The sequence below is a fragment of the Aythya fuligula genome, chromosome 3, assembly GCF_009819795.1.
Source record: "Aythya fuligula isolate bAytFul2 chromosome 3, bAytFul2.pri, whole genome shotgun sequence".
NCBI classification, from domain to species: Eukaryota; Metazoa; Chordata; class Aves; order Anseriformes; family Anatidae; genus Aythya; species Aythya fuligula.
In genome coordinates, this window is record NC_045561.1 from 38,372,305 (window position 1) to 38,396,080 (window position 23,776).

The 23,776-nt window shown below is 37.7% G+C and overlaps 1 protein-coding gene across 1 annotated transcript in view; it reads left to right on the top strand.

The window, feature by feature from the left end:
* Nucleotides 1–241: 241 nt before the first annotated feature.
* LRPPRC (leucine rich pentatricopeptide repeat containing) overlaps nt 242–23,776 on the top strand; it is a 91,258-nt gene continuing 67,723 nt past the window's right edge. Inside the window, exons 1-11 of the mRNA XM_032184030.1 lie at nt 242–356; nt 9,690–9,892; nt 13,682–13,804; nt 14,510–14,631; nt 14,709–14,767; nt 15,496–15,582; nt 15,987–16,113; nt 16,699–16,843; nt 17,697–17,839; nt 18,115–18,220; nt 18,302–18,409. Of these exons, the coding sequence (XP_032039921.1) occupies nt 262–356; nt 9,690–9,892; nt 13,682–13,804; nt 14,510–14,631; nt 14,709–14,767; nt 15,496–15,582; nt 15,987–16,113; nt 16,699–16,843; nt 17,697–17,839; nt 18,115–18,220; nt 18,302–18,409 (1,318 nt within the window). The 5' untranslated portion in view covers nt 242–261. The remainder of the gene's footprint in view (nt 357–9,689; nt 9,893–13,681; nt 13,805–14,509; nt 14,632–14,708; nt 14,768–15,495; nt 15,583–15,986; nt 16,114–16,698; nt 16,844–17,696; nt 17,840–18,114; nt 18,221–18,301; nt 18,410–23,776) is intronic.

The following is a 23,776-nucleotide window of genomic DNA, read 5'->3' on the forward strand; positions in this document are numbered from 1 at the left end:
ACCCCCCCACGTGACTTCCTCCTGCCTGGCGAGGCGGGCGGCTCCCTCCCACCAGCGCCGTAGCCAGGGGGGGGAGCGGAAGGCGTGGCCGCGCTTCGCCAGGGCTCCTCCGCCAGCGCTGCCCGCGCCTCCCCCCTGCGCGAGGAAATGGTTTCTCCCCCCGCCCCCGGCACGCAGGTCCGGAGCGCCGGCTGCCCGGCGGCGCGCATGCGCAGCGGCCGTCCCCGCAGCTCACGTGCTCCTCCGGCGCGCGGCGGGGCCATGGCTGCGCTGCTCAGCTCCGCCGGGCGCCTGCGGACGCTGTGCGCGCGCCTCCGGCCCCTGCTGCCCCCGCGCGCGCCCGGCCCCGCCCTCAGGTGAGGCCCCGGGGGGGGGGGGAACCGGCACGAGCGCGGCCCGGGCGCGGGGGGCGCGGGGCCTGAGGCGGCCTCGGGTGTGTGGGGCAGGGGGGGGCGGCCTCGGCAGCGCCTTCAGGCGGTCTGGGAGCCTGGCAGGGCTCGTCCCCGTGCAGAGTGGGAGCGTGTAGTTCGCTTTCTTTCCGGGGGTTAAACCGCAGCCGCTCCCGCAGCGCTGCAGGCCGTGGGAAGCCTGGGGCAGGCCTGCAGGGGGGGACGCAGCAGGACCGCAGGGCTCGTGAGTGGCGAATCGGGAATAAAACTCCCTAGGGGGTGTCATTGGGTGTCATTCAGCTGGTCTTTGTGCTCACCAGCTGGAAGCTAGCTTCCTGAAACAGCTCGTTGCAGGGTGCAGTGCTCACAGGGCTTCGTACGTGCCTTGGTGCAGGTCTGAAAGGACTTGCTTTTAGGAACTGGGGTTCTGTAAGGAACTTGAAGCGCACTTTGTACAGTGAGATTTTGGGTCTAGCAGCCAGGCGTTGTCACAAATGCTACCTTAGGCTTGCTCCAAACGATGCTCCTCTCTATCCCTAAGAATGAATGGGGTCACCTGTGGGATGGTTTAGGGATCTTGCGGAAACACCTTTAAATTCTTTGTTAGATTTTATTAAGTACGAAGGAAATGTGCTAGGTAGAGAACATGTTCACACAAAACAGCTGTGATGTTGATTTATGTTTCAGTCTAAGCTGTGAATTTTATTGCAGTAAGACTGGGGAACAGACCTACCATTTTGCATTTTTTCTGTCCGGTGATTTCATTCCAGAGATGATATTTTTACACAAAATCTTTGTCTTACTATCGCTTTAAGGTGTGGGTTTAGGTATCGTGATGTACAGGTGATGCTCAAACACCAAAGTGCAAAGAGGTAATGCATCTGAGCGGAAATTACACGTACAAGCGTATAATTTCGGTTTGTTTTATAGTGTAAGTAACTGTTCATTGTTGTGTTTTTCTACCTAAGCCTTAACTTCTGGAATCGGATGCCTTTTGAAGAACTAGAGTGACTTGAGCGTATGGACCACATTTAGACTTCTCTGCTTGCTGCTGAGGACTCAATTAAAAGTGAAATGCAGCCCATTACAGTAAATTACAGAGAACACCGATGAAGCTATAGCTGTTATAGCAGGAGTAAGGGGAACTGGCGTAAGAGTGAATAAATAAAAAGGAATAACTCAGCATTTGCCACGAGAACTGGGTATATGATGGGCTCTGCACGTTTACCTGTTCTTGGTTCAGTTGCTTTAGCACTGAACACAGTGAAGTCAGTTCAGATGCAATTTCAGGACTTTGATTACAGACGTGATTACAGAAAAGTTGCAGGTCCATTTATTGCTTTGAAGATGTGAAACAGCAGCTACTCCCATTCAGGCAAGGGTTTTAATTAAAACATCAAACTGCTCTTGGATTTTCCACGGCAGTCCGAACTACCACCCGCAGCCCACAGAGTACAGGAGTGGTGGCTGGACTCTGGGTTGTGCCCGTACAATTCTCAGAGACCCCCAGGGCACTTTGCTTATCTGCTCAGAGCCAGGGTGACAGGCACTGGAGAGAGAGGCAGCTTGTAATGTAAGTAAGGCTTCAAATTCCATGTCAGGACTTTGAAGTGCATCTGCGTCTATAGTAGAGTGAGGAAGATAAATTTTAGTTGTTCTCTTCTGATGCCCTCTGTTCCAGGAAGCAGTTCCTGCTTTACTGAAGAGGGAAAGGAAGCTGCAGGGTGACCTTTGGTGGCTGTCAGAAATGGACTGTAAATGGCCTAGACGCATTGTCCTGAGAGTACAATAGCCAAAGTACAAAGTCCGGCAGTCTTTACTGGCAAAGAAAATAACATACAGAGTACCAAAAGTACTATCTGTACGTTGCTAGGTAGAATGCACCCATGTAAGCCTGGCAGGGATGCCTGGTATGAGCTTGGAGCCATAGTGGAGAGGCGCAGATAGATGCTCAGCCACAGCAGAACTCTCAAGTGACGTGCTGTTAGCTCTCTCTGTAAGTTTAAACAGTTCAGTCAGACGTAAATGTAGATGCTCCATAGAACGGGTAATGGCAAATAACTTCTGTCCTGTTTGCTGGATAAGCAGCAGGTGAATTTTTGTCAATAGCAGACCTGCAGTAAAAGAAAAAAAAAGATCTAATTCTGTTAGCCATGTGCACAGGGCTGACAGTCAACTGAAGTTTCTCAGAAGCATGGCGAGGGTATCTGCTGTAAGTAAGCAGCTATGCAGGATGTCAGAGGACTAGTTGTGTAGTTATCAGGGTCTGTTATTGAGACTTCATAACCTGCAGTCAGATTGCTGGTGTTTCTCACGACATTACATTAAGTTAGCAGTTGACCATACTCTTTTCTCAGTTTTAATACTTTGCGTAGGGCCTTGGATATACCAAGGTGGTGTCCTTCTGTGACCCTATCTATACCATTTCTTGCTGGCTGTAAGAATCTGTACATGGAAGAAAAAGAAGAAATAGGACTGTACACCTTGACTACGGGATTGCACTTTGGTCCTCTGCATGAGAATTTGAATTAAGGGACAGATCAGGGGAATGGAAGCGATACTGGGTGTACAGTCAGAATGCAGTGCTAAATGTATCTCTGAAAGATGGTTTTTCTGGCATTGTCTGTGCATTTTGCTTCTCCGACAGAGCCAGCTGGGATTGCATTTGGACGGAATGGATGTGCTGCTTTCAGGTGGTCCTCCTGCAGTGACTGATGGCTCCTGGTGCTCTGCTGCGTGCTGCCACGCTACAGCTGAGCCAAGGGAATAAACTCTGGGAGTATTTCCCATCTAATTTTGTGTCGATTTAACCTGAACTGACAATAGATGGATATCCAGTTGCATTGAGTGGTTGAGGAGCAAAAGCCTCAGATAAAATCTAAAGGAAACGCACTGTTTCACTTGTCTGCCTGTAGTATTAAGTGTGAGATACACTGAGCCGTGCAACATCGTTGTCACATTATGAGACTATGAGATGAATGAGCTGTGACAAACCAATGCAGCATACTTCAGATCTATGACAGTAAACTGTAGTAAACATTATTTCCAGAAGAAATCCTTTTCTGGAACTTTGTTCGTGGAAGTTTCACGATGGGAAGAAATGTTAAAAGTGCAGCCCGATGTGCAGCAGTTAAGAACGCTGCAACAAACAATTCATCTGATGAGTGTTCAGAGGATTTTGAGTTAAGTTTATGTTTTGGGGAGTTCATTTTACGTGCTCCAGGTGATTGCCATGATTCAATGATACAGCTTGCTGCTACAGGAGACTAAGTGTTGGGGGAAGTGTACCAGCTCCACCCTTCCCAGGCTGCCACCTCCCCCTTGCCAGCCAACTTGTCCTTGCTCTGGAACAGGGTGCTCCTTGGACCTGTCATGGGGTGATTGCATTTGCTGGGGTGCAAGGAAAAGAGTTTTTGGGCTGCACTGGATCAGTTAAGGATCTTATGAGCCCCAAAAGGGTGGAACTGTGGGCCAAGGGAAAAGAGGGACTGGAACTGGTGCTGCTGGTGACTGTGTTAGATCAGTCCAGGTGTGTTGCTGCACTGCACTTTGAGGTGTTACTGCTAGGGTATTCCTCCTGAGATTGGACCCCCTAAAGTGAGGACAGTTAGGCTCCTGAGGTATGGATCATAATAGTACTGCTGAGAAAAAAATCTATATGCAAGTGTCTTACTTTGTGTCTTTGGCCTTGCTGTCACTTCTTTAGTTTAAAATTCTCATCTTTCAGGTCAGATGGCAGTTTCCATGACTCTGTGGAACAGAGCAAACCGTTCTGCTTGCTAATTTCCCTGAAAAGCAAACTGTTCTGGAGTAAAAACTCCTGCTTTTTCTTTGTTGTTGTTGCTGGTAAAGTTGCTAAGAGTACCACAGGCACTGCTGTTGAAGTTGTCCTTGCCAGGCCTGTTGGTTGTTGATACGTTGCAGTGAGCTTGTACGGGACTGGGGCGTGCTGGCGAGATGGGAAGGAGAACACCTTTTTAAAGAATCCTGGTTTAGATCCGGGGGACTTGATTTGAGTTTTGGATAAGCTGCAGTTTAAAAACCCAAATGACTCATGGTTTGCTGCATGTTACAATTTTAACTTGTGAATTAGTTATGCAGAGTTCTTAGATACTTTCCAGGAACCGTGTCATTTCTCAGTCTACATGAAAAAACATAAAATCTTCTCTCTTTCCACAGGATCCTGCTGTGTGGCCCTGAAACAAGAATGCAGTGGCCTAAACACTGGCCTTGTATGTGACCATAGCTGAGTCAGAGGAAGCACTGAACTTAAAAAAAAATTCAAAAAAGGATTGCACAGCCACCATATGGATATTTGCCTCTCTCTATTAGAGCTGCAACTAAGTATTTGCTATGCCACATAAAAATACTGAATATTCAAGTTCTTTATAAATTAAAGAAGTTAAAAGTATAGGAACTAGTTTTCAGAATACAAGCCATGCTCAAAGTAAAATAACGGAAAACCTAAAAGGGTTAAAATTCATCACTGTATGTAAAAACATTCCAGTCATTGATTAAATTTAATAGAGTCAAGAGTATATGTACTGAGTGAGACCCCAGCACGATCCCCTATGGTGGCTGTGCAATCCTTTTTTGAATTTTTGGAATCCAGGCTTTACAGAAAGTAAACTTTCTTCTGTTGCCAGGCAGACCACTGGAACCACCACTTTTATTTATTATTATTGAGTTTTGGGAAAGACAGGATGCTTTTTACTCAGGCTGCTGTTTAAGATCTCCGTTGTTTCAGAGAATCAAACGCACTATGTTTAGACTGCTCCAGAAATACGGAATACAAGTACATCAGTGCAGTGCTGGGATTCTCACTAAACCCTTGCAAACATAAAAAATAAAATAAAATAAAATTAAATTAAATATTACTAATTAAATATAAATTCCCAATGGCTACTTCATCTCTGCATGAGTTATTCACTAGTTTAGCTACAACTTTTTTCCAAAAAACTATAAACCACAGTGGAAGGGAAAAGTTACTGTTGAAAAGTGAAAGTTGTATGTTGGGTTTATGGGCGTATAATTGGTTGATCTTGCCCACACAGGAAAGGTTTATGTATTTAGTCCTCATAATTGTAGAAACAAAGCTGATAATGATATAAAGGTACAATTATGTAGAGGCTCCAACATGGGAAGGCTACTTGTAGTCTTGCAGTAGTGGCAGTAGGAGAGAATTCACCTCATAGAGTTTAATCTATTCTTTAGAGCTTCTCTTTGTAGGTACAAAGAAACACAATTCTGAAGCATGCTGAAGAGAAAGTAAACATTTGAGGAAGAATGCTAATCGAAACAGATCTGAAATTTGTCATGTAGCTCTGTATGTTTGCAAGTGAAATGTTTCACATGGAAAGGATCTTAAAAGGCTGTTTAAAGGCAACTGCTGAAATACTTACACCTGTTTCAGCCCTTGGAGTGCTGTCATGCATTTTGTTGGGTAGCATAACATTTAGTTCTGAACACAGTCAATTAATGTAATAGAAAAAATACGGCTATACCTTAAGATTATGTAATCTAACATCTAGCACTGAGGCAGGAACAGGAATGTCAACGTCATACATGATAGATTTTATCCCCCTCATCTTTTTCACAAGCTTCCAGATGAGAGTTTGTTTGTCAAAGTATCCTGTTCTAATATTTCCTAACAGTTAATATTATTAATATGATGCCTAATGGATTATGTATAGTTGTGTCCATCCTTGCGTAGAGATGTTCAAACCAGGCTTCCTGTGAGTAACCATACCATGACAAGCAGAGTTATTTCCCCGTGTCTTATCAGGGTTGCTTCTGTTAGGAATTCTGTTGTCTACCTAATTGTATGCCATGTAATGTTTCTGCCTTTTTTTTTGTCCAAATTGTACAACGTTATTTTTCATTGAATTTCCTCTGTTGATTTCAGACCATTTCATCAAGTAATCAGGATGACTTTGACGTCTGAAATTTTCTGTCTAAGAGTTTGCCGCCATTACTGGTGTGCTCTCATCTACAAGTTCTACAATTTTCCTATCTCCTCTGCCATCCAAATTGTTAATGTAACTTTTGAATGGGCATGGGTCAAGGACTGGAGATTAGTTGAGTGAGGTCCATTAATATCTTCAGAATAGTTAATGCTTCTAAAAATTACTTAGTCCATTCTTCTGTTGTCACGTTCTCATCTCCTTGTTAAAATGTACTTAGTTATGGTGAAATGGTTAAAAAATTATGTCATATGGTTTTAATTAACATTTTTTGAAAGCTAAGCAGAGTATGATGTCATTTTTTTTTCTATTTTAAGATGCATCTACATTTTCTAAAATAGTTGCTCATCTATTTAGAAGCCTTTCTTGCTGCCTTTTTATGTGACTTCCACACTGAGATGTCTAGTCTGGCTTTTTTTTGTTTATTATCATTTTTTTGTTGTTGTTTTCTTTTAATTCTCGTAGTCGTGTGTTTCTCTGCTTATAAAAGTTACGAAGAAATTGCACAAGGTTGCTAGAGATTCCTGACACATAGATAACTGCTTCATTAATATGAGTTCCCCTGTGTTCTTTCATCCTTCACGTACTTGTCTCAAATCAGACCTGATACTGGTACCCTTAGTTGGTCAAAGTTTGCATTTTTGGAAGCTTTCTTCGGTGCTCAATTTGTAGAATAGGGAACTCTTAATGTGTTTTTTTTTGTTTTTTTTTTTTGTTTTTTTGTAATTTTCTCCTGAGTTTTGTGTTCTTAGATGACTTGTAGTGATAAGAACCAAATTCAAGGCTGTGGATTCTTTCAGCTTCATCCTGCTTGTGAATCCACAGGAGTTGTTAACAAATTCTTACTATGGATGTAAGCACCCTAGCATTATATGGTTTCTTAAGCCATACTATGCTTTACACAAATGCTGAAAGCCTACAGGTGATAAGAAGCACTCAAGTCTTATGCTATGTGTTATACTTGAGAATGATAACAATGCTTTAGGTGGATGCCAGTGAAGGCTGAAGAGTTCCTCAGCTTGTTTTATACTGCAGTACTCTTCTCCCCTGTGTGTCAAAAACTTGGACTTGGACTCCCATGTTGCTATGCCTTGAAATGTCTTCAGTCATGAGAAATGAACAGAAAAAACAGATATTTCAATTGTACTCTGAAAAACATTTTTTTTTTCTTGCTTGTACTTTGATTGCTAATGGGATTCAAAGTGTAAATTTCTGTATTACAGAGACAGTGAGCCCTGTGCTGCTGCTTGCATTCAAGGTGTTTTTCCTAACCTGACTTGAAGTACTCTGAAACGATTTCATATAGCTCTTTTAATGGCTGTATAATAGCAGATGATACAATTTTCTTTATATCTTTATGAATAAATAAAGAATTGATGATCATTAGTTTCATTCTTACAGTTATCCAGTGGATAGCTTATAGTTCTGTAGTGTTATTTATGTGTCATTAAGGAATACATGTCAGAGCCATCTCATTTGATTATTACACCTGAGGGGGTGGAAGTTTTCATATTTTGCTGTTAGTCTTACCTTGTACTACTGGATTTTAATCCAGCTAGCCTAATGATTTCTGGTTGAGGGAAAGTACATTGTGTCTGGTTATACGATGAAGTAGGAGGAAAAGGAAGGAAGCAGGGAAAAGGACGCCTTTGGAGATGGAGATTGTTAGTGAGAGATGGCATTGTTAGAGTAAGTTTTGCTAAGCTGACAATTCATTCACTACGGAAAGCCGTGTTTCACTTCCCTCTTTTTCTTCCTGCTTCCTCTGATTTTTACCACATATTCCTAGTCAGTTTCTTTTTTTGTGGTTCACTGTGGTGGGTTTTGGACATGACGTGCTGTTTTTCCACTTGCGGGAGCTGTGTGTGTGTCTGAGCCAGTGTTGTGCCAGCTTGGCCAGGTGAATCTGATCAAAGAGTTTGCTGAGGAATGTGAGGGCTGACCCGAAGGAAAGGGTGAGGCTTTGCATCGTGGATGTAGAATTGAGACTGAAAGAGAACTCTGCTTTTTGGCAATCTTTTCTTTTAAATTATTTTTTCTTTTCCCCTTTTTCTTCCTTCACCTTTCTCTGTTGAAATGCTACACAGGTATGCTGGCCGCTGGAAGTTATTCAGGAGGATGCTCTCAGTAAAATCTGTCTGCTTGCAAAAGCTAAATCTGAGCAGTAGTGCTGGTCCTTGTTACTGAAGGACTCCTTTGAATGCCTTCATAAATCAAACACATTTTCTACCTCACTGTTCTCACAGCTCTCTTAGGAAAGAGAATTGGCTACAGGCTGGCTGTGTTTGAGGAGTTCAACTTGAACTTACCTTGGGGCCTGCCCGGTTAGCAAACCAGGATTTCCAAGGGCCGGGGAAAGGGCATCCCTTGGGCTGCGTCCTGCTCACGAGATGCAATCCAGCCACCCATCAGGTTCTCCACCACACCCTTACCTGCCCCCTGCTTGGGCCTTTCTGGCCATTTAGCCCTTTTTTGGCCATTTAGTGGCTTGCAGCCAACAGCGGCCTGTCTGCGGGCCTCTTCTCTGCACTGGGGTGCCTGCGCTGGGGCCTTAAGCTTGCCCATGTAGTTATGCACATCAACTTGTTATTTTTTTAAATAGCTAATTAAGTGGTGGGCTCTTAGTGTTTTGCTTGAAATAAGAATACTTCTTGATGATATTTCTTGCAGTTGCACTTTATTTTGAGAAAATAAATGCTGAAACAAATCCAGTGTATGTTTGGTTTATGTTGCAAGATGACAACAGCGTCATATTTGCTAATAGAAATCCTTCAGAATGGAGAATGATCTCATTTTGCTTTAAGCTGTTAGATAAGCTTTTTTGTCTACAACACTGGCCTCTGAATTAGTTCTGGTGTATTCTAATTGAAAAGAAAGATACGATTAGCTGCCTTCATTTGGTGTGTTTTGGAAGAGTTGTCTGTGACTGTTTTTGGAACAGGTTTTCAAAAGCATGTGAGAGCTGTTGTGAGATCCCATAATGGGACTATAGACTTACAGAGCACAGAGATGATTTTAAAAAAATTATTTATGTAGGAATAGTACTCAAACCACTTACCACGAATTGGATCTAACTGAAAATCTCAGACGAACAATTGTCACTTCGAGAAAATAAATGTGACTCTATTGTTTGTAGTAGAAAGGCTTACTGCGTGCAGTGAAATCAGTCACCTGCATTTGTTTGTTTACATTAATACAGAATGTTTTTGAGAAACTGATCATCAGCAAGAAGTAAAGAGCATTACCTTCCTGACATTAAGTATGACTTGTGTAGTTGCAAGATGACTCTCAGGAGTGTAATCTCTATTCTCCTTTTTTCTTCTTTTTATTTAAGCAGAAATGTAGTTTACCAACCAAGGTTCCTTACAGTTGCACCTCAACAGCAGGGAAGCGTTACAGAAGAACCAGTGTCAGAAGGTCTGAACAGAAGGGCATGGCAGTTTGACTGGGCATTAAATAGACTGGATAACTCTGTCAGAAAAACTGGCCGCATCCCGAAAACCCTTCTACTAAAAGTCTTCCAGGAAATATGCAGAGAAGGTAAGCTGCTTCCAATTCAAGTTAAAGCTAAAGCTGTGATAAAACAGTTCATCAAAACAAGGAAACTTCTGAAGGAGTTATGATTGTATTTTGTCTTTTGGATGTTGTTTAACCTTCCGCATGTATTGATGAACAAACTTTAGATGCTGTATGGATACTATTCTGCTTTAAATGCACACATTTTCTTTTCAAGGGTTTTTTGTCTTTGGAGTTTATACAACTTGTAAAAATTGAGTGTACTTCTAAGAAATCTTACTATGTTGCCCTGGTTATTACAGTTTATCTTTTTTTTTTTTTTTTCTGTTAAACTTTTCTCATATAACAGTGTTCTGAACTCTTAACAGGGATTGTATCTGTCTACTTTATACAGTACATTTTGTCTGTCGGAAGCCATGGTGTCCTTGAGAGGTCATTTGTTTTAAAATGGAACTATACAGGGCAATGTGGAAATCTGTCCCCAGGTTTCTCCATTATCAGGTAGCTGTGGATATTCAGATTAACAAAGCTTTATTTATTTATTTTTTCAATAAAACAAAAATAAACAATCGAGGCATTATTTGTTCTGACAGATTCAATATTCCTTTGTCTAAAAATAGCCAGACTATATTAATCTTTTGCAAATCAGGTAGCACAGTTGAGATTTGGTACCTGTTAGGTTGAGTCAGCGGAGATATTTTATGAATTGAGGTGTTGAATTGAGTTGAGAACTTCGAGTACACTGAACAATGATGTGTATTGTTTTGTTTTAATTTTAAACTTTGCTGTCTATCCTGGAAGTTACTGGCTTATTTATATATTTGGATAGTGGTCCTAAAGTTTTGAAGCTCACTGGTTAAAAGATGAGCTTTCAATTCATTCTCTCTTTTTGTTGAACATTTGTAGTTTTGTCTTTCTGCTTGTGATATCCTTTCTGACTGTTTTTTCGTTTTTAGGTATAAATTTATTAATTGCAAATGTGGATAGGCAAGGATTTTATGCTTCCAAGCTTATCTGCAGCCACAGTTTTAATGATTTTTGATCAGTTAGTTTTTTTAGGAAGCATGTTAGTAAAGAGTTTAATCACTCATAGTGGTTTCCTTTAGTTATTTAAGTATTTTTTGTTTGGGTGGGCTTTGGAATTCATGAAAACAACAAGCTTCAAAAGGTTTCCATTAAAATAAATGACAAATCTTAATTTGAAAAGCAGACCTTATTTTATTTTTTTAAACAGCAAATAATTTTTTTAATAAAACTTATTTTTGCTTTTTTTTTTTTTTTAATAAAAGCAAACTTACCAAAGTGTGGAGTCTTGTTTATTTTTTAAAACTATGTGTGTTTTAATGTTCTTCCATTTATAATCATAACACAAAAAATGCACCAATGTGTTTGATGCGGATCTCGTCTTGCTCATTTCTGTACTCATACTGCTGATTTTTTTTCCAGTTTCTTTTGACTTTGAAGTACTAAGCCACTAGTATAAAGTATGTGTAAAACACTGGCATCATGAAACTGGAGATATTGGGATTTTTTCCACACTAACTTGATTGTATGCAGAGATTTAGAAGTTAACGAAGTATGTTTCGTTTCCCGTCACTCCATGATGTTTTCACAAGCTCAAATCATCATTTGCAACTTGTACCTGCCCTCTCTCACTATTTTATCTTATTTATCATTTCTCATTATTTATTTTTCCCCCACTCCTGTGTGTTTCTTTCCAGATGAGCTTACTCTGATATAGCAAAAAATACTGACAATACTCTGATATAGCAAAAAATAACATTTTTTTACAAAAAATAACATTTTTTGCTATAGATTTTTGTAGTGAAACCCACTTTACAATAATGATGTGATATCCCACATTTGTTGGTCCTTTTGTGTATCAGAAGATCTAATTCTAGACTGCCTTATACATTTCTGTTCTTGATTTTTTTTTTGTATTTTACCATTATTTTATAGTTGTGTAGCTGTTCTTATAGCTCTGTATAATTGTAATATAACAACAAAATATACCTGTAACATATAAAATCTACTTAGAATAATAAGCAGCAGCTGGAGATAACTTTAGTGACTACAGTTCCTGTCTCTATGCTGGGCTGTACACAACTTCAAAGTGTTGGCATGAAGACTTGGAAGTCACTTACAGAGCACTTGTGATGCTGCAGACTTGAGGTGATTTTGGAAGTCTGAGTCATGCAAGTCTTCATGTGTGTTTCTGTTTGGGATAGGAAACCTTAAATAACTTTTTTTTTTTTTAACATTTAACTTGTATGCAAACATCTGTGGTTTTTTTTTTTTTTTTTTTTTTTTTTTTTTTTTTTTAAGTATTCTGCTTTATACAGGAACCCTCCTTTTGATTATAAATGTCTGTGTTCCCTTATAAAGAAGTGATTGAAAAAATCTCGTCTCCAATATACTGGATAATCTGATAATCTGCAGTTCTACCTAGTTTTGCCTCAGGAGTAGTAGTGAAGTCCAAGGCAGTCAGCTGAGTCCATACTTCAGTTTTTGACATCTCTAGGGTTGTGTACAGAAGTTGGACGGTGTAGATATTTCTAGTTTTCTTCATTTTCTTGATATAAATTAACTCATTCACTTTATGTTGAGCATGGACAGAAATGAAAATGAAAACCTGTTTCAGAACCTATTTTCAAAACCTGTCTCAGAAAACCTGTTTTGAAATAGTATGGAATTGATACAAAGTGTTTTGCAATTTTAGAGATTTGCCAAAAAAGTTGCATCCCTTTTAATTAGTGGGAAATACAAACTACCTGACCACCTGAGTTCAGGGTTTTGTGTTTTTTCTGCTCAGCAGAACTCAGTATTGTACTAATTGAGAAGTTTTATCATGAACCTTCTGAAGCATATAGTAGTGTCATTTTTTAATCATTTGGGTATCCTGTACAGTAGAAAAGTTCAATCTTGAAAATTGTATCATTTACATAGGAGGGGTTTTTTCTCTTTCTGTTTTTCACTTCCATTCCTAATGATGGTCTAATGTTGGCGCTGGAGATAGGATTCTGAGATACCATTCATACTGCTTGCCAGCAACATCTCTTTTCAGCCTTAAGCTTTATGAATAAAATTTGGAGGTTAACAGCACTAGCATAGCAACAAGAGAAGAACCTGAATAAAAAGGCAAAATGAGTAGGGATATAAAGGTTTTCCCTTTCTGGGCAATTTGAAAGCTTGTTTATTGATCTTCATTGATGCCACTAAAAAGTAAAAACAGCCTCTGTCAGGTGGGTGAGTTACAATAGTGTCTTGTCATCTTGTCCATGCTTGTTTCTGTTAAGTCCTGACGTGACACACGCACTTGTAGAACTTGGTAGGTAAGGTGTGACTTGCGTATGGGTTCATTCAATGTTTATTTCATTTGAAGAGAGATGCATTGCAATTCTTAAGGAGTGTGAACTCTTCTCTACTGCAAGATTGAAACCAACTTATTCAAGAGCTATAAATAGATGAAAAAAATAAATAATTTTTGTAACACTATTTGGAAGGATGGGTGCCCAGCACTGCATGAATATATATACAATTACTTGGACAAGTTGGCATCAGAACCTGTAAGTCCTAAATTTAGACAGTAATATTCTATAGATAAACTTAAAAGTTCCTTCAATGTTATCTTTCAAATGAATCCCAAAAGAGTAAAAGTTAGAGGAAAAAAAAATACACTTATTGAAATATATAGTTCCCCGTGGTTCTTACATCTGACAGACTTGTGGCATTGTTGCTGCTGTGTGTGTGTTTGAGTGACTACTTCTGCTTTACTTGAGTTAGACCTATTAATAATGTTATTTTTTACTGCAGGGTGTCCAGGGAGTAATCAGATCTTGCTTTTGTTGCGAAGTTGTGGTGCTCTGTTACCAGAGGTATTGTCATCTGAAAGAACAGAACTAGCCCATACGATATGGGACAAGATGAAAGAAATGGGTAGGTTAATTTTGTCAGTCCATGCTGCTGGAATAGCAGTGTGCTTTAGTTGTTTACTTTGTAATAGAAGATGGAATGCATCTTAATAGTGTTTCAATGTTACATTATAATGGCAAAACCTCAGTAGTAAATAAATGCTAGGTTTTCTTATTCAGGTGAGAGTTATTTCCTATTCTGGGAGTTATACTGACATCTAGGGGTGTTTATAATAAATCTAAAGATTGCTTTTTCTGATGCTTAAATCAGACTTTCAGTTGATTTTGATCGTTGTAAGAATGTATTGTACATCTCTTTTAGATGTTATGTTGATATAGGTAGGCTGAGTATTCCTAGTGCTACCAGCTATTGTATCAGATGGTTTTTATTTTTAAGTTAGGCATTTATCTATACATGTTGCATAGATTAACCAATTCTTGATAGTGAAATTACTAAATGTGTAAAATGAATACATCTATAAAGGCTGCAGAATAGTGTGCACACCAGCAGCAGTGCTTCTGTGCTCTTTTTAGGTTTTAGCCTTTTACAAACGTGTGCTGTTAAATAGATGCCTGTTACTGTAATGGTGGATAAAAGGAAACAGACTGATTATAAATAAAGTTTATCCAGAATAAAATTGATAAGAAATTAATTACCTAAGAAAGCTGTAAAATCATGTAAAATATAGAGCATCTACATTCAGTGACAACGGTTGAAATATTTCCTTAGGTGCCGTCTATGACACAAGCCATTATAATGCTTTACTTAAAGTCTACCTCCAGAATGAGCATAAATTTTCTCCAACGGAGTTCTTGGCCAGAATGGAGGAAGCTAATGTGCAGCCCAATCGAGTAGGTATTTTTAATAGTAATTTTGGTTAATATTTATTGGATAGAAATCATTAACTTCCCTTTTTTGTTTTTTATAGGTTACATACCAAAGGTTGATTGCTGCTTATTGCAATGAGGGTGACATTGAAGGAGCGAGGTATTCTTTTGCGCTCACATTTAAAGAAATCTCTAAGAAACCTGTTTATTATATTCACCACCATTATTGTTATAACTCATTTCAGGGTAATTCTTAGAAACTGAGTAAAGCAAAGAGGATTCATTATAATTTATTTGAGTACTGAATAGCAACTTTTTAGAGATAGCTGGAACCTGCATCACAAAAATGAAAATAAACCATAAATGTGTGTTCAGATCAAATTGTATTGAAGCTGCTAAGAAAATAACTTCTGACATTTTTAGAGCAGGTGTGGAACAAGTATGAAGTTATAAAGGCTTACTGCCTGTATAAGAAAATGGCTACTTGCGAGGGCATTTGAGAACGAAGTGGCTTAAGGAGCAAATAGTAATGATTTTTTTTTTTTTGTTACACAGGGCTCACTGGATATTCCATCTAACATTAATTGCATTAATTTTTAGCAATGCTAAGTTGCAACAGTGAGATTGCTGGACATGTATAATAAGGAAAAAGGAGAATAAAAACAAACAAACAAAAATCTCAGCCCTATTCTTTTGCCTATGCATATTTCAAAATGACAAAGATCTTTAATATGAAAAAAGACCACATTATGCAGCATGCCTAGATAAAATAGCTCAGTGACATCAGTATTTGTTTTTCTTTAATACAGTACTTGTCCAACAGCACAGTTATAGCTCGGTAGTTTATTTTCAAATTAAAAAAAAAAGTCTTTTTTTTTCTTGTTTCAGTAAGATACTTGGATTTATGAAGAACAAAGATCTCCCAATCACTGAAGCAGTATTCAGTAGCCTTGTCAAAGGTCATGCAAGATCAGGGTAATGTTAATACCTTTTTAAAAAATAATAATTTACTTTTTACTTTTATGTTTTACTATAAAGTAAAGTGACATTGTACAGGAAATTTGCATGCCACAAAATAGCATAATGGTTTTGCATAATGTAAAAGATTTTCTTTCTACACATTTTTGAAGCAAACAAGGCTATGTAGCAAAGGAAACAATTTTTCTTATTTCTGAAAATATTTTATTTCAAGATAAATTACTGTACTTCTGTAATGATTTGTGCTTTGATGTTTTAGGGTTTGCTTAGTTAAATAGGTTTCTCTGTACTTGTTGCAGCCTTTGTTTCCGATTCTTTAAAACCTTAATGAAGTAAGGTGGAAGTGACAATAAACAGTTGTGATTAAATCCACTGATACTCTTTCTTTCGAATTCTTTTAGAGATATCAAGAGTGCAGAAAATATCCTTTCAGTGATGAAGATGGCTGGTGTTGAGCCAGGTCCAGACACCTATTTATCACTGCTGAATGTATATGCTGAAAAGGGTGATGCTGATAGCATCAAGAAGGTATTGTGAGTTTGAGTTTAAATACAATTTGTTTGATCTTGTGTTCAATTTAACTTCAAAATGCTTTTTATCTATACAGGAGGAGTCATACTGATTTTTTTAAACTTGTTTCCTCATAGCAAAAATTATTTTATTTATTTATTTTTTTGCATCTGAATAGCCAGTTGACTGAAAACAGTCTCATACTTTATGAAAAATACTTGTTTATTGATGCTTGCTTTTGACACTAGGAGAAGATCTCGTGAATAATGTTTGCCAGTGAGTGATTTAATAATTCATTTTTTTTTCAAGGGGCAATGATTGTATATGATACATATAAAAGTAAACCTTGATTATCCTGCTCTCGTTGAAAGCATAGAATCCTTCCAGTAGAACTGTGATTTTTTTTTTTAAGGAGAGTTCATACCTGCAACTTACATATTCATAGTGTCTGAATAAGATAATGCTGCTTTACAGCCCTTTGTGTAGTTGATCATTTCAAGTTTTGGACCACAACCACCAGCTTTTGTAAATTTTACTATTTTAATGTATTCTGTTTGAAGTCAGTATAGAGTTTATTAAAGTTAAATATCTTACTGTTTTCAGACTCTAGAAGAGGTTGAGAAGACTGAAGGGTACCTTATGGATAGGATTTTGATGCAGGTGATTTTTAGCCTTGCCAAGGCTGGATATCCTCAGTACATTGAAGATATTAAAGAACGCATAAGATTTGAAAAGGAATTAATTCCAGGTATGTACTTGGTTACTGCAATGATACTTTGCTGCTCAGGATGGTGAAGGAAAGCTTTTTTTTTTTTTCTTTTCCCCCAAGAATACCTAATGCATCCAAAAATAGGTAATTTTGTATCTTGAATATGGAATGAAAATACTATTTTGGCACTAGTTTGTAGATTAATTTATGCTGTTCTTAATCGTACTTTCTGAAGTGTAAATTATAAACCAATTTTATAAATCAATTATATTTCAAACTAAAATATAAACCAAACGTAAAATACAAAGCAATTCACATACTAAAATCTATGTATCATCTTTTTAACTACTAAAATTCATTAAGACTTTAAGGAGACTCTTAAGGAGAGCAGTAATTGTGGAGTCCTTTCTTCAAACAACACTATTGTAACTCCTGTTGTGACAGCTCTTTGTGAATATCATAAAAAGGGAGACAGTAAACACTGACTATAGTTTTCTCTATCTACAGTTAAAGTCACTTTTAGATCCCAGTATGTGTAGTCTGATTGATAACTGTTAATTATACTCATCCCTTTTCCTTTTCTTTTTTTTTTTTAATTTTTTTTGACACGTCTAGATTTTTTTTTCTCTTACCTGGTATCCAATCATGCTACAGTGGTGATGGTTTGCTAATCTTAGGAATGGTCTTTTTAGTGCAGTAAGTGAATTTTGTTGACAATATAAATAATTCTGAAAGATGACGTTTCAGATTTGATTGGTGAGTCATGTTAAAAGGTATGTCAGTGATACACGAAACTTACTTTCCTAGTTTTCACTGCTTTTAGTGTATTTTAATATGAAAATAGTTATATACCCTATTCTAATGTTGTTGTTCTCTGTCTTTCTGTCTCCAGATGCGATGAACCTCTGTTTGACTCTGATAACTCATGGCTTTGAAGATATAAGTTTCCGTATTTTGAAGTCTTACAATCATTTATCACGTGATAATGCGGACCAGGGTAGCTTCTTCTTACAACACTGTGTAAATAGAGATCTGGTATGCAGTACAGTGATACTTCTTTTGTAATGCACTAGTGATAATATATTTAATTTAATGAATCCATAGAAATGGAAAATGGTAGATTTTTTTTTAATAGGTCTTACAGAATCAAAGGATTTTAGTATTTCATGCCAATTTGCATAATAAAATGAAATTCATGAGGGAAGCCTGTTTGGGATGTGTAATATCAACTTCGTAAACATGAGAAGAATCTGATATTGTAAACAATTAGAGAAATGTAAAAATACATTAATTCTTGAAATTCTTTGCAGCCTTTGAGCAAGCTGAAGCAATTTTGTAGTGAGTTAAAAGAAACAAAAATGCACTCGGCACCGTTAACATTTGTCTTGCGTTGTGCTTTGGAGGCCAACAAGTCAGGTACTTTGCTTATTTATTTATTTTACGTATGCTTATTTAAAGTACTTGGTCACTGTTTAATTATGTTGTGAATGTTTTTAGCCCTGGCTATTGGTGTGATGAAGACCATGAAAGAGGAAGGCGTGCCGCTCAGACCTCACTATTTCTGGCCACTGATGGTTGGGTTCCAGAAAGAGAAGAATCTTAAAGGTTAGCAATATGATATGTGCTCCTCTTGCTTTGTTGTAAACCTAAGATAACAAATCTTCACTAAAACACCACTTCCAAGATTCACCAGGCTCTTGAAAATAAGTGAAGACCTTGCTGCTTTTCTGTCTTTGTTGCAAACTTTTTTTTTTTTTCCTTCAGAAAGGCTTTTTAACCCCCCCCCTTTCTTTCTCAATTGTGATACAAATTTAGGTGGCTTACCTTTGTATAGAAAGATGAGCAAAAGAGTTTATCTTTTTAACTCTTCACATTCTTTCTGCCTTTCAGTGGTTCTTTTCACTCCTCATTACTTTGAAGAGCTTACTCTTCAAGGAACTGAAATCTGAGAGAAGCATTTAATAGTAAGGTGGTGTTATAATAGCTCTCCTGGACTGCAAATCCAATTCTTTTTTTAAACCATCTTATTATATAGCTGATAAGCCAAATGTGAGTTTAGTTACAATAATAAAAACTGCAGGAGAACTTACGTCACTGAATGTACGAGCCTGACCTGACAGCATCCTGATTGAAGGACAGAAATGCTCAATCTTTTGGATTCTTAAGTAGGTTCAAGCATTTAGCATGCTTTCCCCTGTTACACATGGGGATGTCTACAGGCTATGAATAAGAATTGAACAAATATTAAATTTTAGAGTACAGTATCTAATTCTTTGGTTTGCGTTATTGGTAATTCAGAAAGAATGGTATTGTAAAAAGATGCTTTTAACAGAAGTACTTCCCCCTTGGGGAAACAAAAAACTGTCTTTTTCATCTTATCTCACAGTATAATGTGCTTTAGAATGAGATGCAGAGTTGTTAGTGTGACACTGGGTGACAAACAAAATGCACAAACAAAAAAAAAAGTGCTTTTAGCACTCTCTTCATATCGCAATTTTATCTTAAATATACAGTCACATTCCAGTTTGGAAGAAATGCTGAAACAAGTATTCCCTAATTGTTTCTGGCTATAAAAATGTCTCAAATCTTTTTCAAAAAGCCTTTGTGAAAACAATATTCAGTTTTTATTAACTCTTTAGGATCTGTTCTGCTAGACTACTACCCAAGTTTATCTTCTTACAGGTTTTCAAGAGCTTCAAAGTTCAACGACATTTTAAAAGTATCTCAGTGTTGGTTTTAGGTTGGTCATTTGTGACTTACTCGGAGTGCATTATTGCCACAAATAAGTAAAATTAAGTTGTGTCATACTTCTGTATAGGCAGCGGGTGCTGCCTACTGAACAGAAAGAGGTTGTCTGTTACTACAATGAAAGTTTCACCTCACTGACACAATTCTAAGAGACGCTGAAAGTGTTAGATTTAGACTTCGCTCCCAAAGCTGAAGCTGTGTCTGACCATTGAGAGAAACTCAAGTTTCAGATCAAGGTCTCTGGCAAGTTCAGAAGTTTCCTTAATTTCAACTCCTACTGTAGAAATTGACTGTACTCTGGCTAGGAGTTACTTCTGGAAGTCATGTAAACAAATTGAGAATAAAACTGTTGCAAAAGCCCTTGACTCTGGCTTTCTTTAACATGCCCTAGAAAGCCTGTCTTCTTCTGTCTGTAAAAGCAATGGATACATAAACTTCTGTATGGCTGTATAATAGCAGTGTGGCTTTGCAAACATGGTTTTGTAACCTCATACTTAGTCTCTCAGTTTGAATCGTCAAGTGTGAAAGTTACTACTCCATACATAACTACAAAGGTCAGTGATTTTGCAGTTCTTAAAATATGTGAGAAGATATCTAAGCATTTTTTTCTGCAGTGAAGAATCAGTGGAATCATTCTTGCTGCAGTAAAACAAATTGTCTTTTTTCCCATTTTTGAAATTTAATTGTAATTAAAAAGAAAAAATAAAGAGACCCACTATCTAAAACACATCCAATACAGCTGAGGTAAAGTAAATAGGAGGAGAAAAAAACACCCTGAAATTTTCATAGAAATAACAGAGAATGCTTCAGTGAGAACTTAAAGGTGACAACAGACAGTAAATGAGCAGAATGGTGCTTTCTAGCAGTGAAAAATAATAGGGCTGTACTAAGAAAGGTACAGACAGACACTGCATCACATCTCCTACTAAAAAGGAGGTAATAATTGCTTCATCTACAAAGTAGCAATGCCTGGCCTAATGTGTATAATTTTGCATCTCAGTATTGGTAAGGCTGAAAATTGAAAAGAACTTTTAAGGGGGGGAAGAAATGGTAAAAATCTGATAGGAGGTAGACAATGGACTGAATCATTAAAGGACACAGAAGAAAAGCAGCAACATATCTAGAACTGCAGGGTACAAATGCCTTAATATAATGCATATAATATGACTCAAGCAATTACAGAACTAGTAACAACATTTAATTACACGTTTATCTGAGGTTCATTATAACAAAACCTGACACACTATATCAAAGAAGGTTTCCTAACTTCTGTATTTTGCAGCTGAAGGTGAAAGAAGTAACAGTGAAGTGGTGGCTAAGAGGAATAAAGCTAAGCAAGGCAATTCTTTAAATGTACTGCAGAGAACTTAACCACTCTGAACTAGCAAACCGATCTTTTCAGTCATTTTTTACACAGGCAGATATTTCAGGTGGAATATGCTCGCTTTTATTTGCATTTGATATGAAACTTGATAATTACTTATTTCTGTAGTATTTATCTAAATAAATGCTGTTAGGCTTGGCAATGGGAAAGTATATAAAAGGGTTTAAAAGAGGTATATGCAGTAGATCAGAAAAGGTTTTTGAGATTCAGCTTGTATCAGATCATAGTAACAGGAGAGTTGAGCAGAAATGTTTGGCTTATGCTGGTAACTGGACATATTGCCTCCCTTCATATTTGTAGAATCACTTCAGGTATTTTTGAAGGCAATTTTTAAAAGTCAATAGTGTATTTTAATTTCATTTTCTATTAAACTGTTGTGGTTTTATACACAAAGCATGGCTTGTGAATGATAATTCAGTTTTTACTTTGCCCCAGGAAAAAGAAGTTGGATGAATAAGGAAATAAGTCTCTTGAACTCACTGAGAGCAAAGAGTGCTGGTTTCCTGAAGTAATTACTTCAGGTCGTGTTTTGTAGACAGACCTCTCCAGCCAAGAATTTTGGAATGCATCTCAGATTAACAACACAGCAAAAATACTTAAATATTACGTTTTTTTCCTATACACGTCCTCCCTGTACAAGTTTTTTATTTGTTTAGAAAATTGCTCTAAGCACAGTTATGCTGCACTTTCACATATTGAACTGTACGTAGCTGCCTTAGTAATTAAATTCCCCGTGTTCTGGTGGGACCATATTAGATATAAGGTGCTACTTCTTGTGAGGAACTTAAGAAATGAAAGGGGGTCTGAAATGCGAGCCTCTTTTCTCTCCTTAAGAAGCAGCAAGTTGCTCTGCTCTATCAGAGGAATATTATGATCATCTTGTGATAAATCTCTTATTGTATTTCTTGGTGTTTGGATGTACTTATTTGAGGCTGGAAGGATGCTTTTCTACTTCTGCTGGGGCGTTCAGTGCTGTTTCCAGTGCTGACAAAAAAGGAGAACGGAAGTGTTAGGCTGTGTTTTGTTCCCTATTTCTATCGTCTTATAATTCACTTATATAATTGTGGCAGTTCAACCCCTGGAATCCATACATACCTCAGCCCATCGTCTCAAAAACCTCTTCTTGATGAAGCAGGGAAAGGTGACTGAAAAAACTCTCTCTGAACCCATACAAGTCCAAGGAACTATTGTACATATATGAAAACAGGACTCCATCAAATTTTGATTTTTTTAAGCCATGAATAGAAATTTTAAGACTTTGTGGATAGGCTGCCTTTCATATTACTCACATGATTTTTTCCTCAAATGCAGAATACCACTACCACAGTATCAAGTATTCTATATAATTTCAGGATTTAGACAATTGCAAAATATTTTTAAATACATCATGTCTCGTGCAGACCTTTTGAATGAACTGTTACATGGTCCCCAGGGACTAATCCTTAGTAAAAAAAATAAATAAAATAAAAAATTATTTCTCTTAGTAATGCTTTTATTTACAGAGTCTTTAGAAGACTATTTGATTGTGATTTTTCTTTGGTATCTTTGTGTGTTTTTTCGTTACACCCAGTTTTCTGTAACCCAAAACAGGATCTGCAAAGCAACCCATTGAGGTATGGGTGTACAGTTGATAAAGAAATAATTATTTTTAAACTAGTGTTTATTTCATTTTCCTCATTTTGTGCTTTGTTTTTGTGTATGTTTTGTAATGTACATAATATATTAGTACAGTAATACGTGTATGCAGTTTCTAAATACACATACGTGGGGGAGAGCACATTCTCAGAAAAAGTCCAGAGACCGGTGTTGTAGCTAAATGTGGTTGCACTTTTGTCCTTTGTAGTCTGATCTTTGGTAGCTGGGAGAGAGAGAACACAATAGTGTATTTTCCAATACTGTTACGAGATGAAAGTGGTATCTAGAAAGTCAACGTACAATAATGCTCAAACCTTTACTCATCCATCCATTTGATCATATTGTAGTATTCTGATAGAAGTGGGGATGTTTCACTGCTTTGTGTTGCAGAAGGTATTTACATGGTAATAAAGCATTTCCTCCTCTTCATGAGGTAGGAAATGTATGTGAAATTGTAGGATTCGGTGTTGATTTTCATTAATCTATTCCAAAAAACTCTCCACATCAGCTATTGTAGGTGTGAAGAAGTGTGTGGCTGTTCTTTCAACTTAATTTGGCTATGTACAATGGTTCTGTTGGTATACCTCCTCAATTTCCATCCCAGTCTTCTGCTGGTGTCCTAATCTTCGTACGTGCACCTACCTACTGAGGTGTTGTGCCAGGCCATGTAACTTTTTTGTGACTGGGTACTTGGGAATGGCTGTGCTTAACAAAGCAGATGTCTGCTCCGTTCTAGGTACGGAGTTAAGTATCTAGATCTAAATCTCCTGAGTTCACCATACCTTGTTCACTGTGTTAGACACCTTGCAGTCTTCAAATCGTACCTTAGTGATGAGGACTCGAACTCAGCTATTTGGTAAAAGGCAACACAAGAGGGCTTAATACATATGCTGAGAAGTTGAAAATGTGGAATTGTAGCTAGCTGTTAAATTTTGGAAGGTATTAGGAAAGACTTACTGTAATTAATTCTTTATTCATATTTTCACAGATTCTGGGCCAAAATCAGAGTTTTGTTTAAGGCAAACTCGAACAGATGATGCGATTTTAATCTAGTGTGACTTGCCTGCATGTATTTGCAAGTGCTCAAAGGGAATTCACATTTGATTATTTGCACCATAGTGCACTGCATAAAATATTCATGGAAGTGTCACTTTTCCATAGGTGGCACTCCAGGGCAAAGACAGGGACTTTGGGAAACTTTGCAT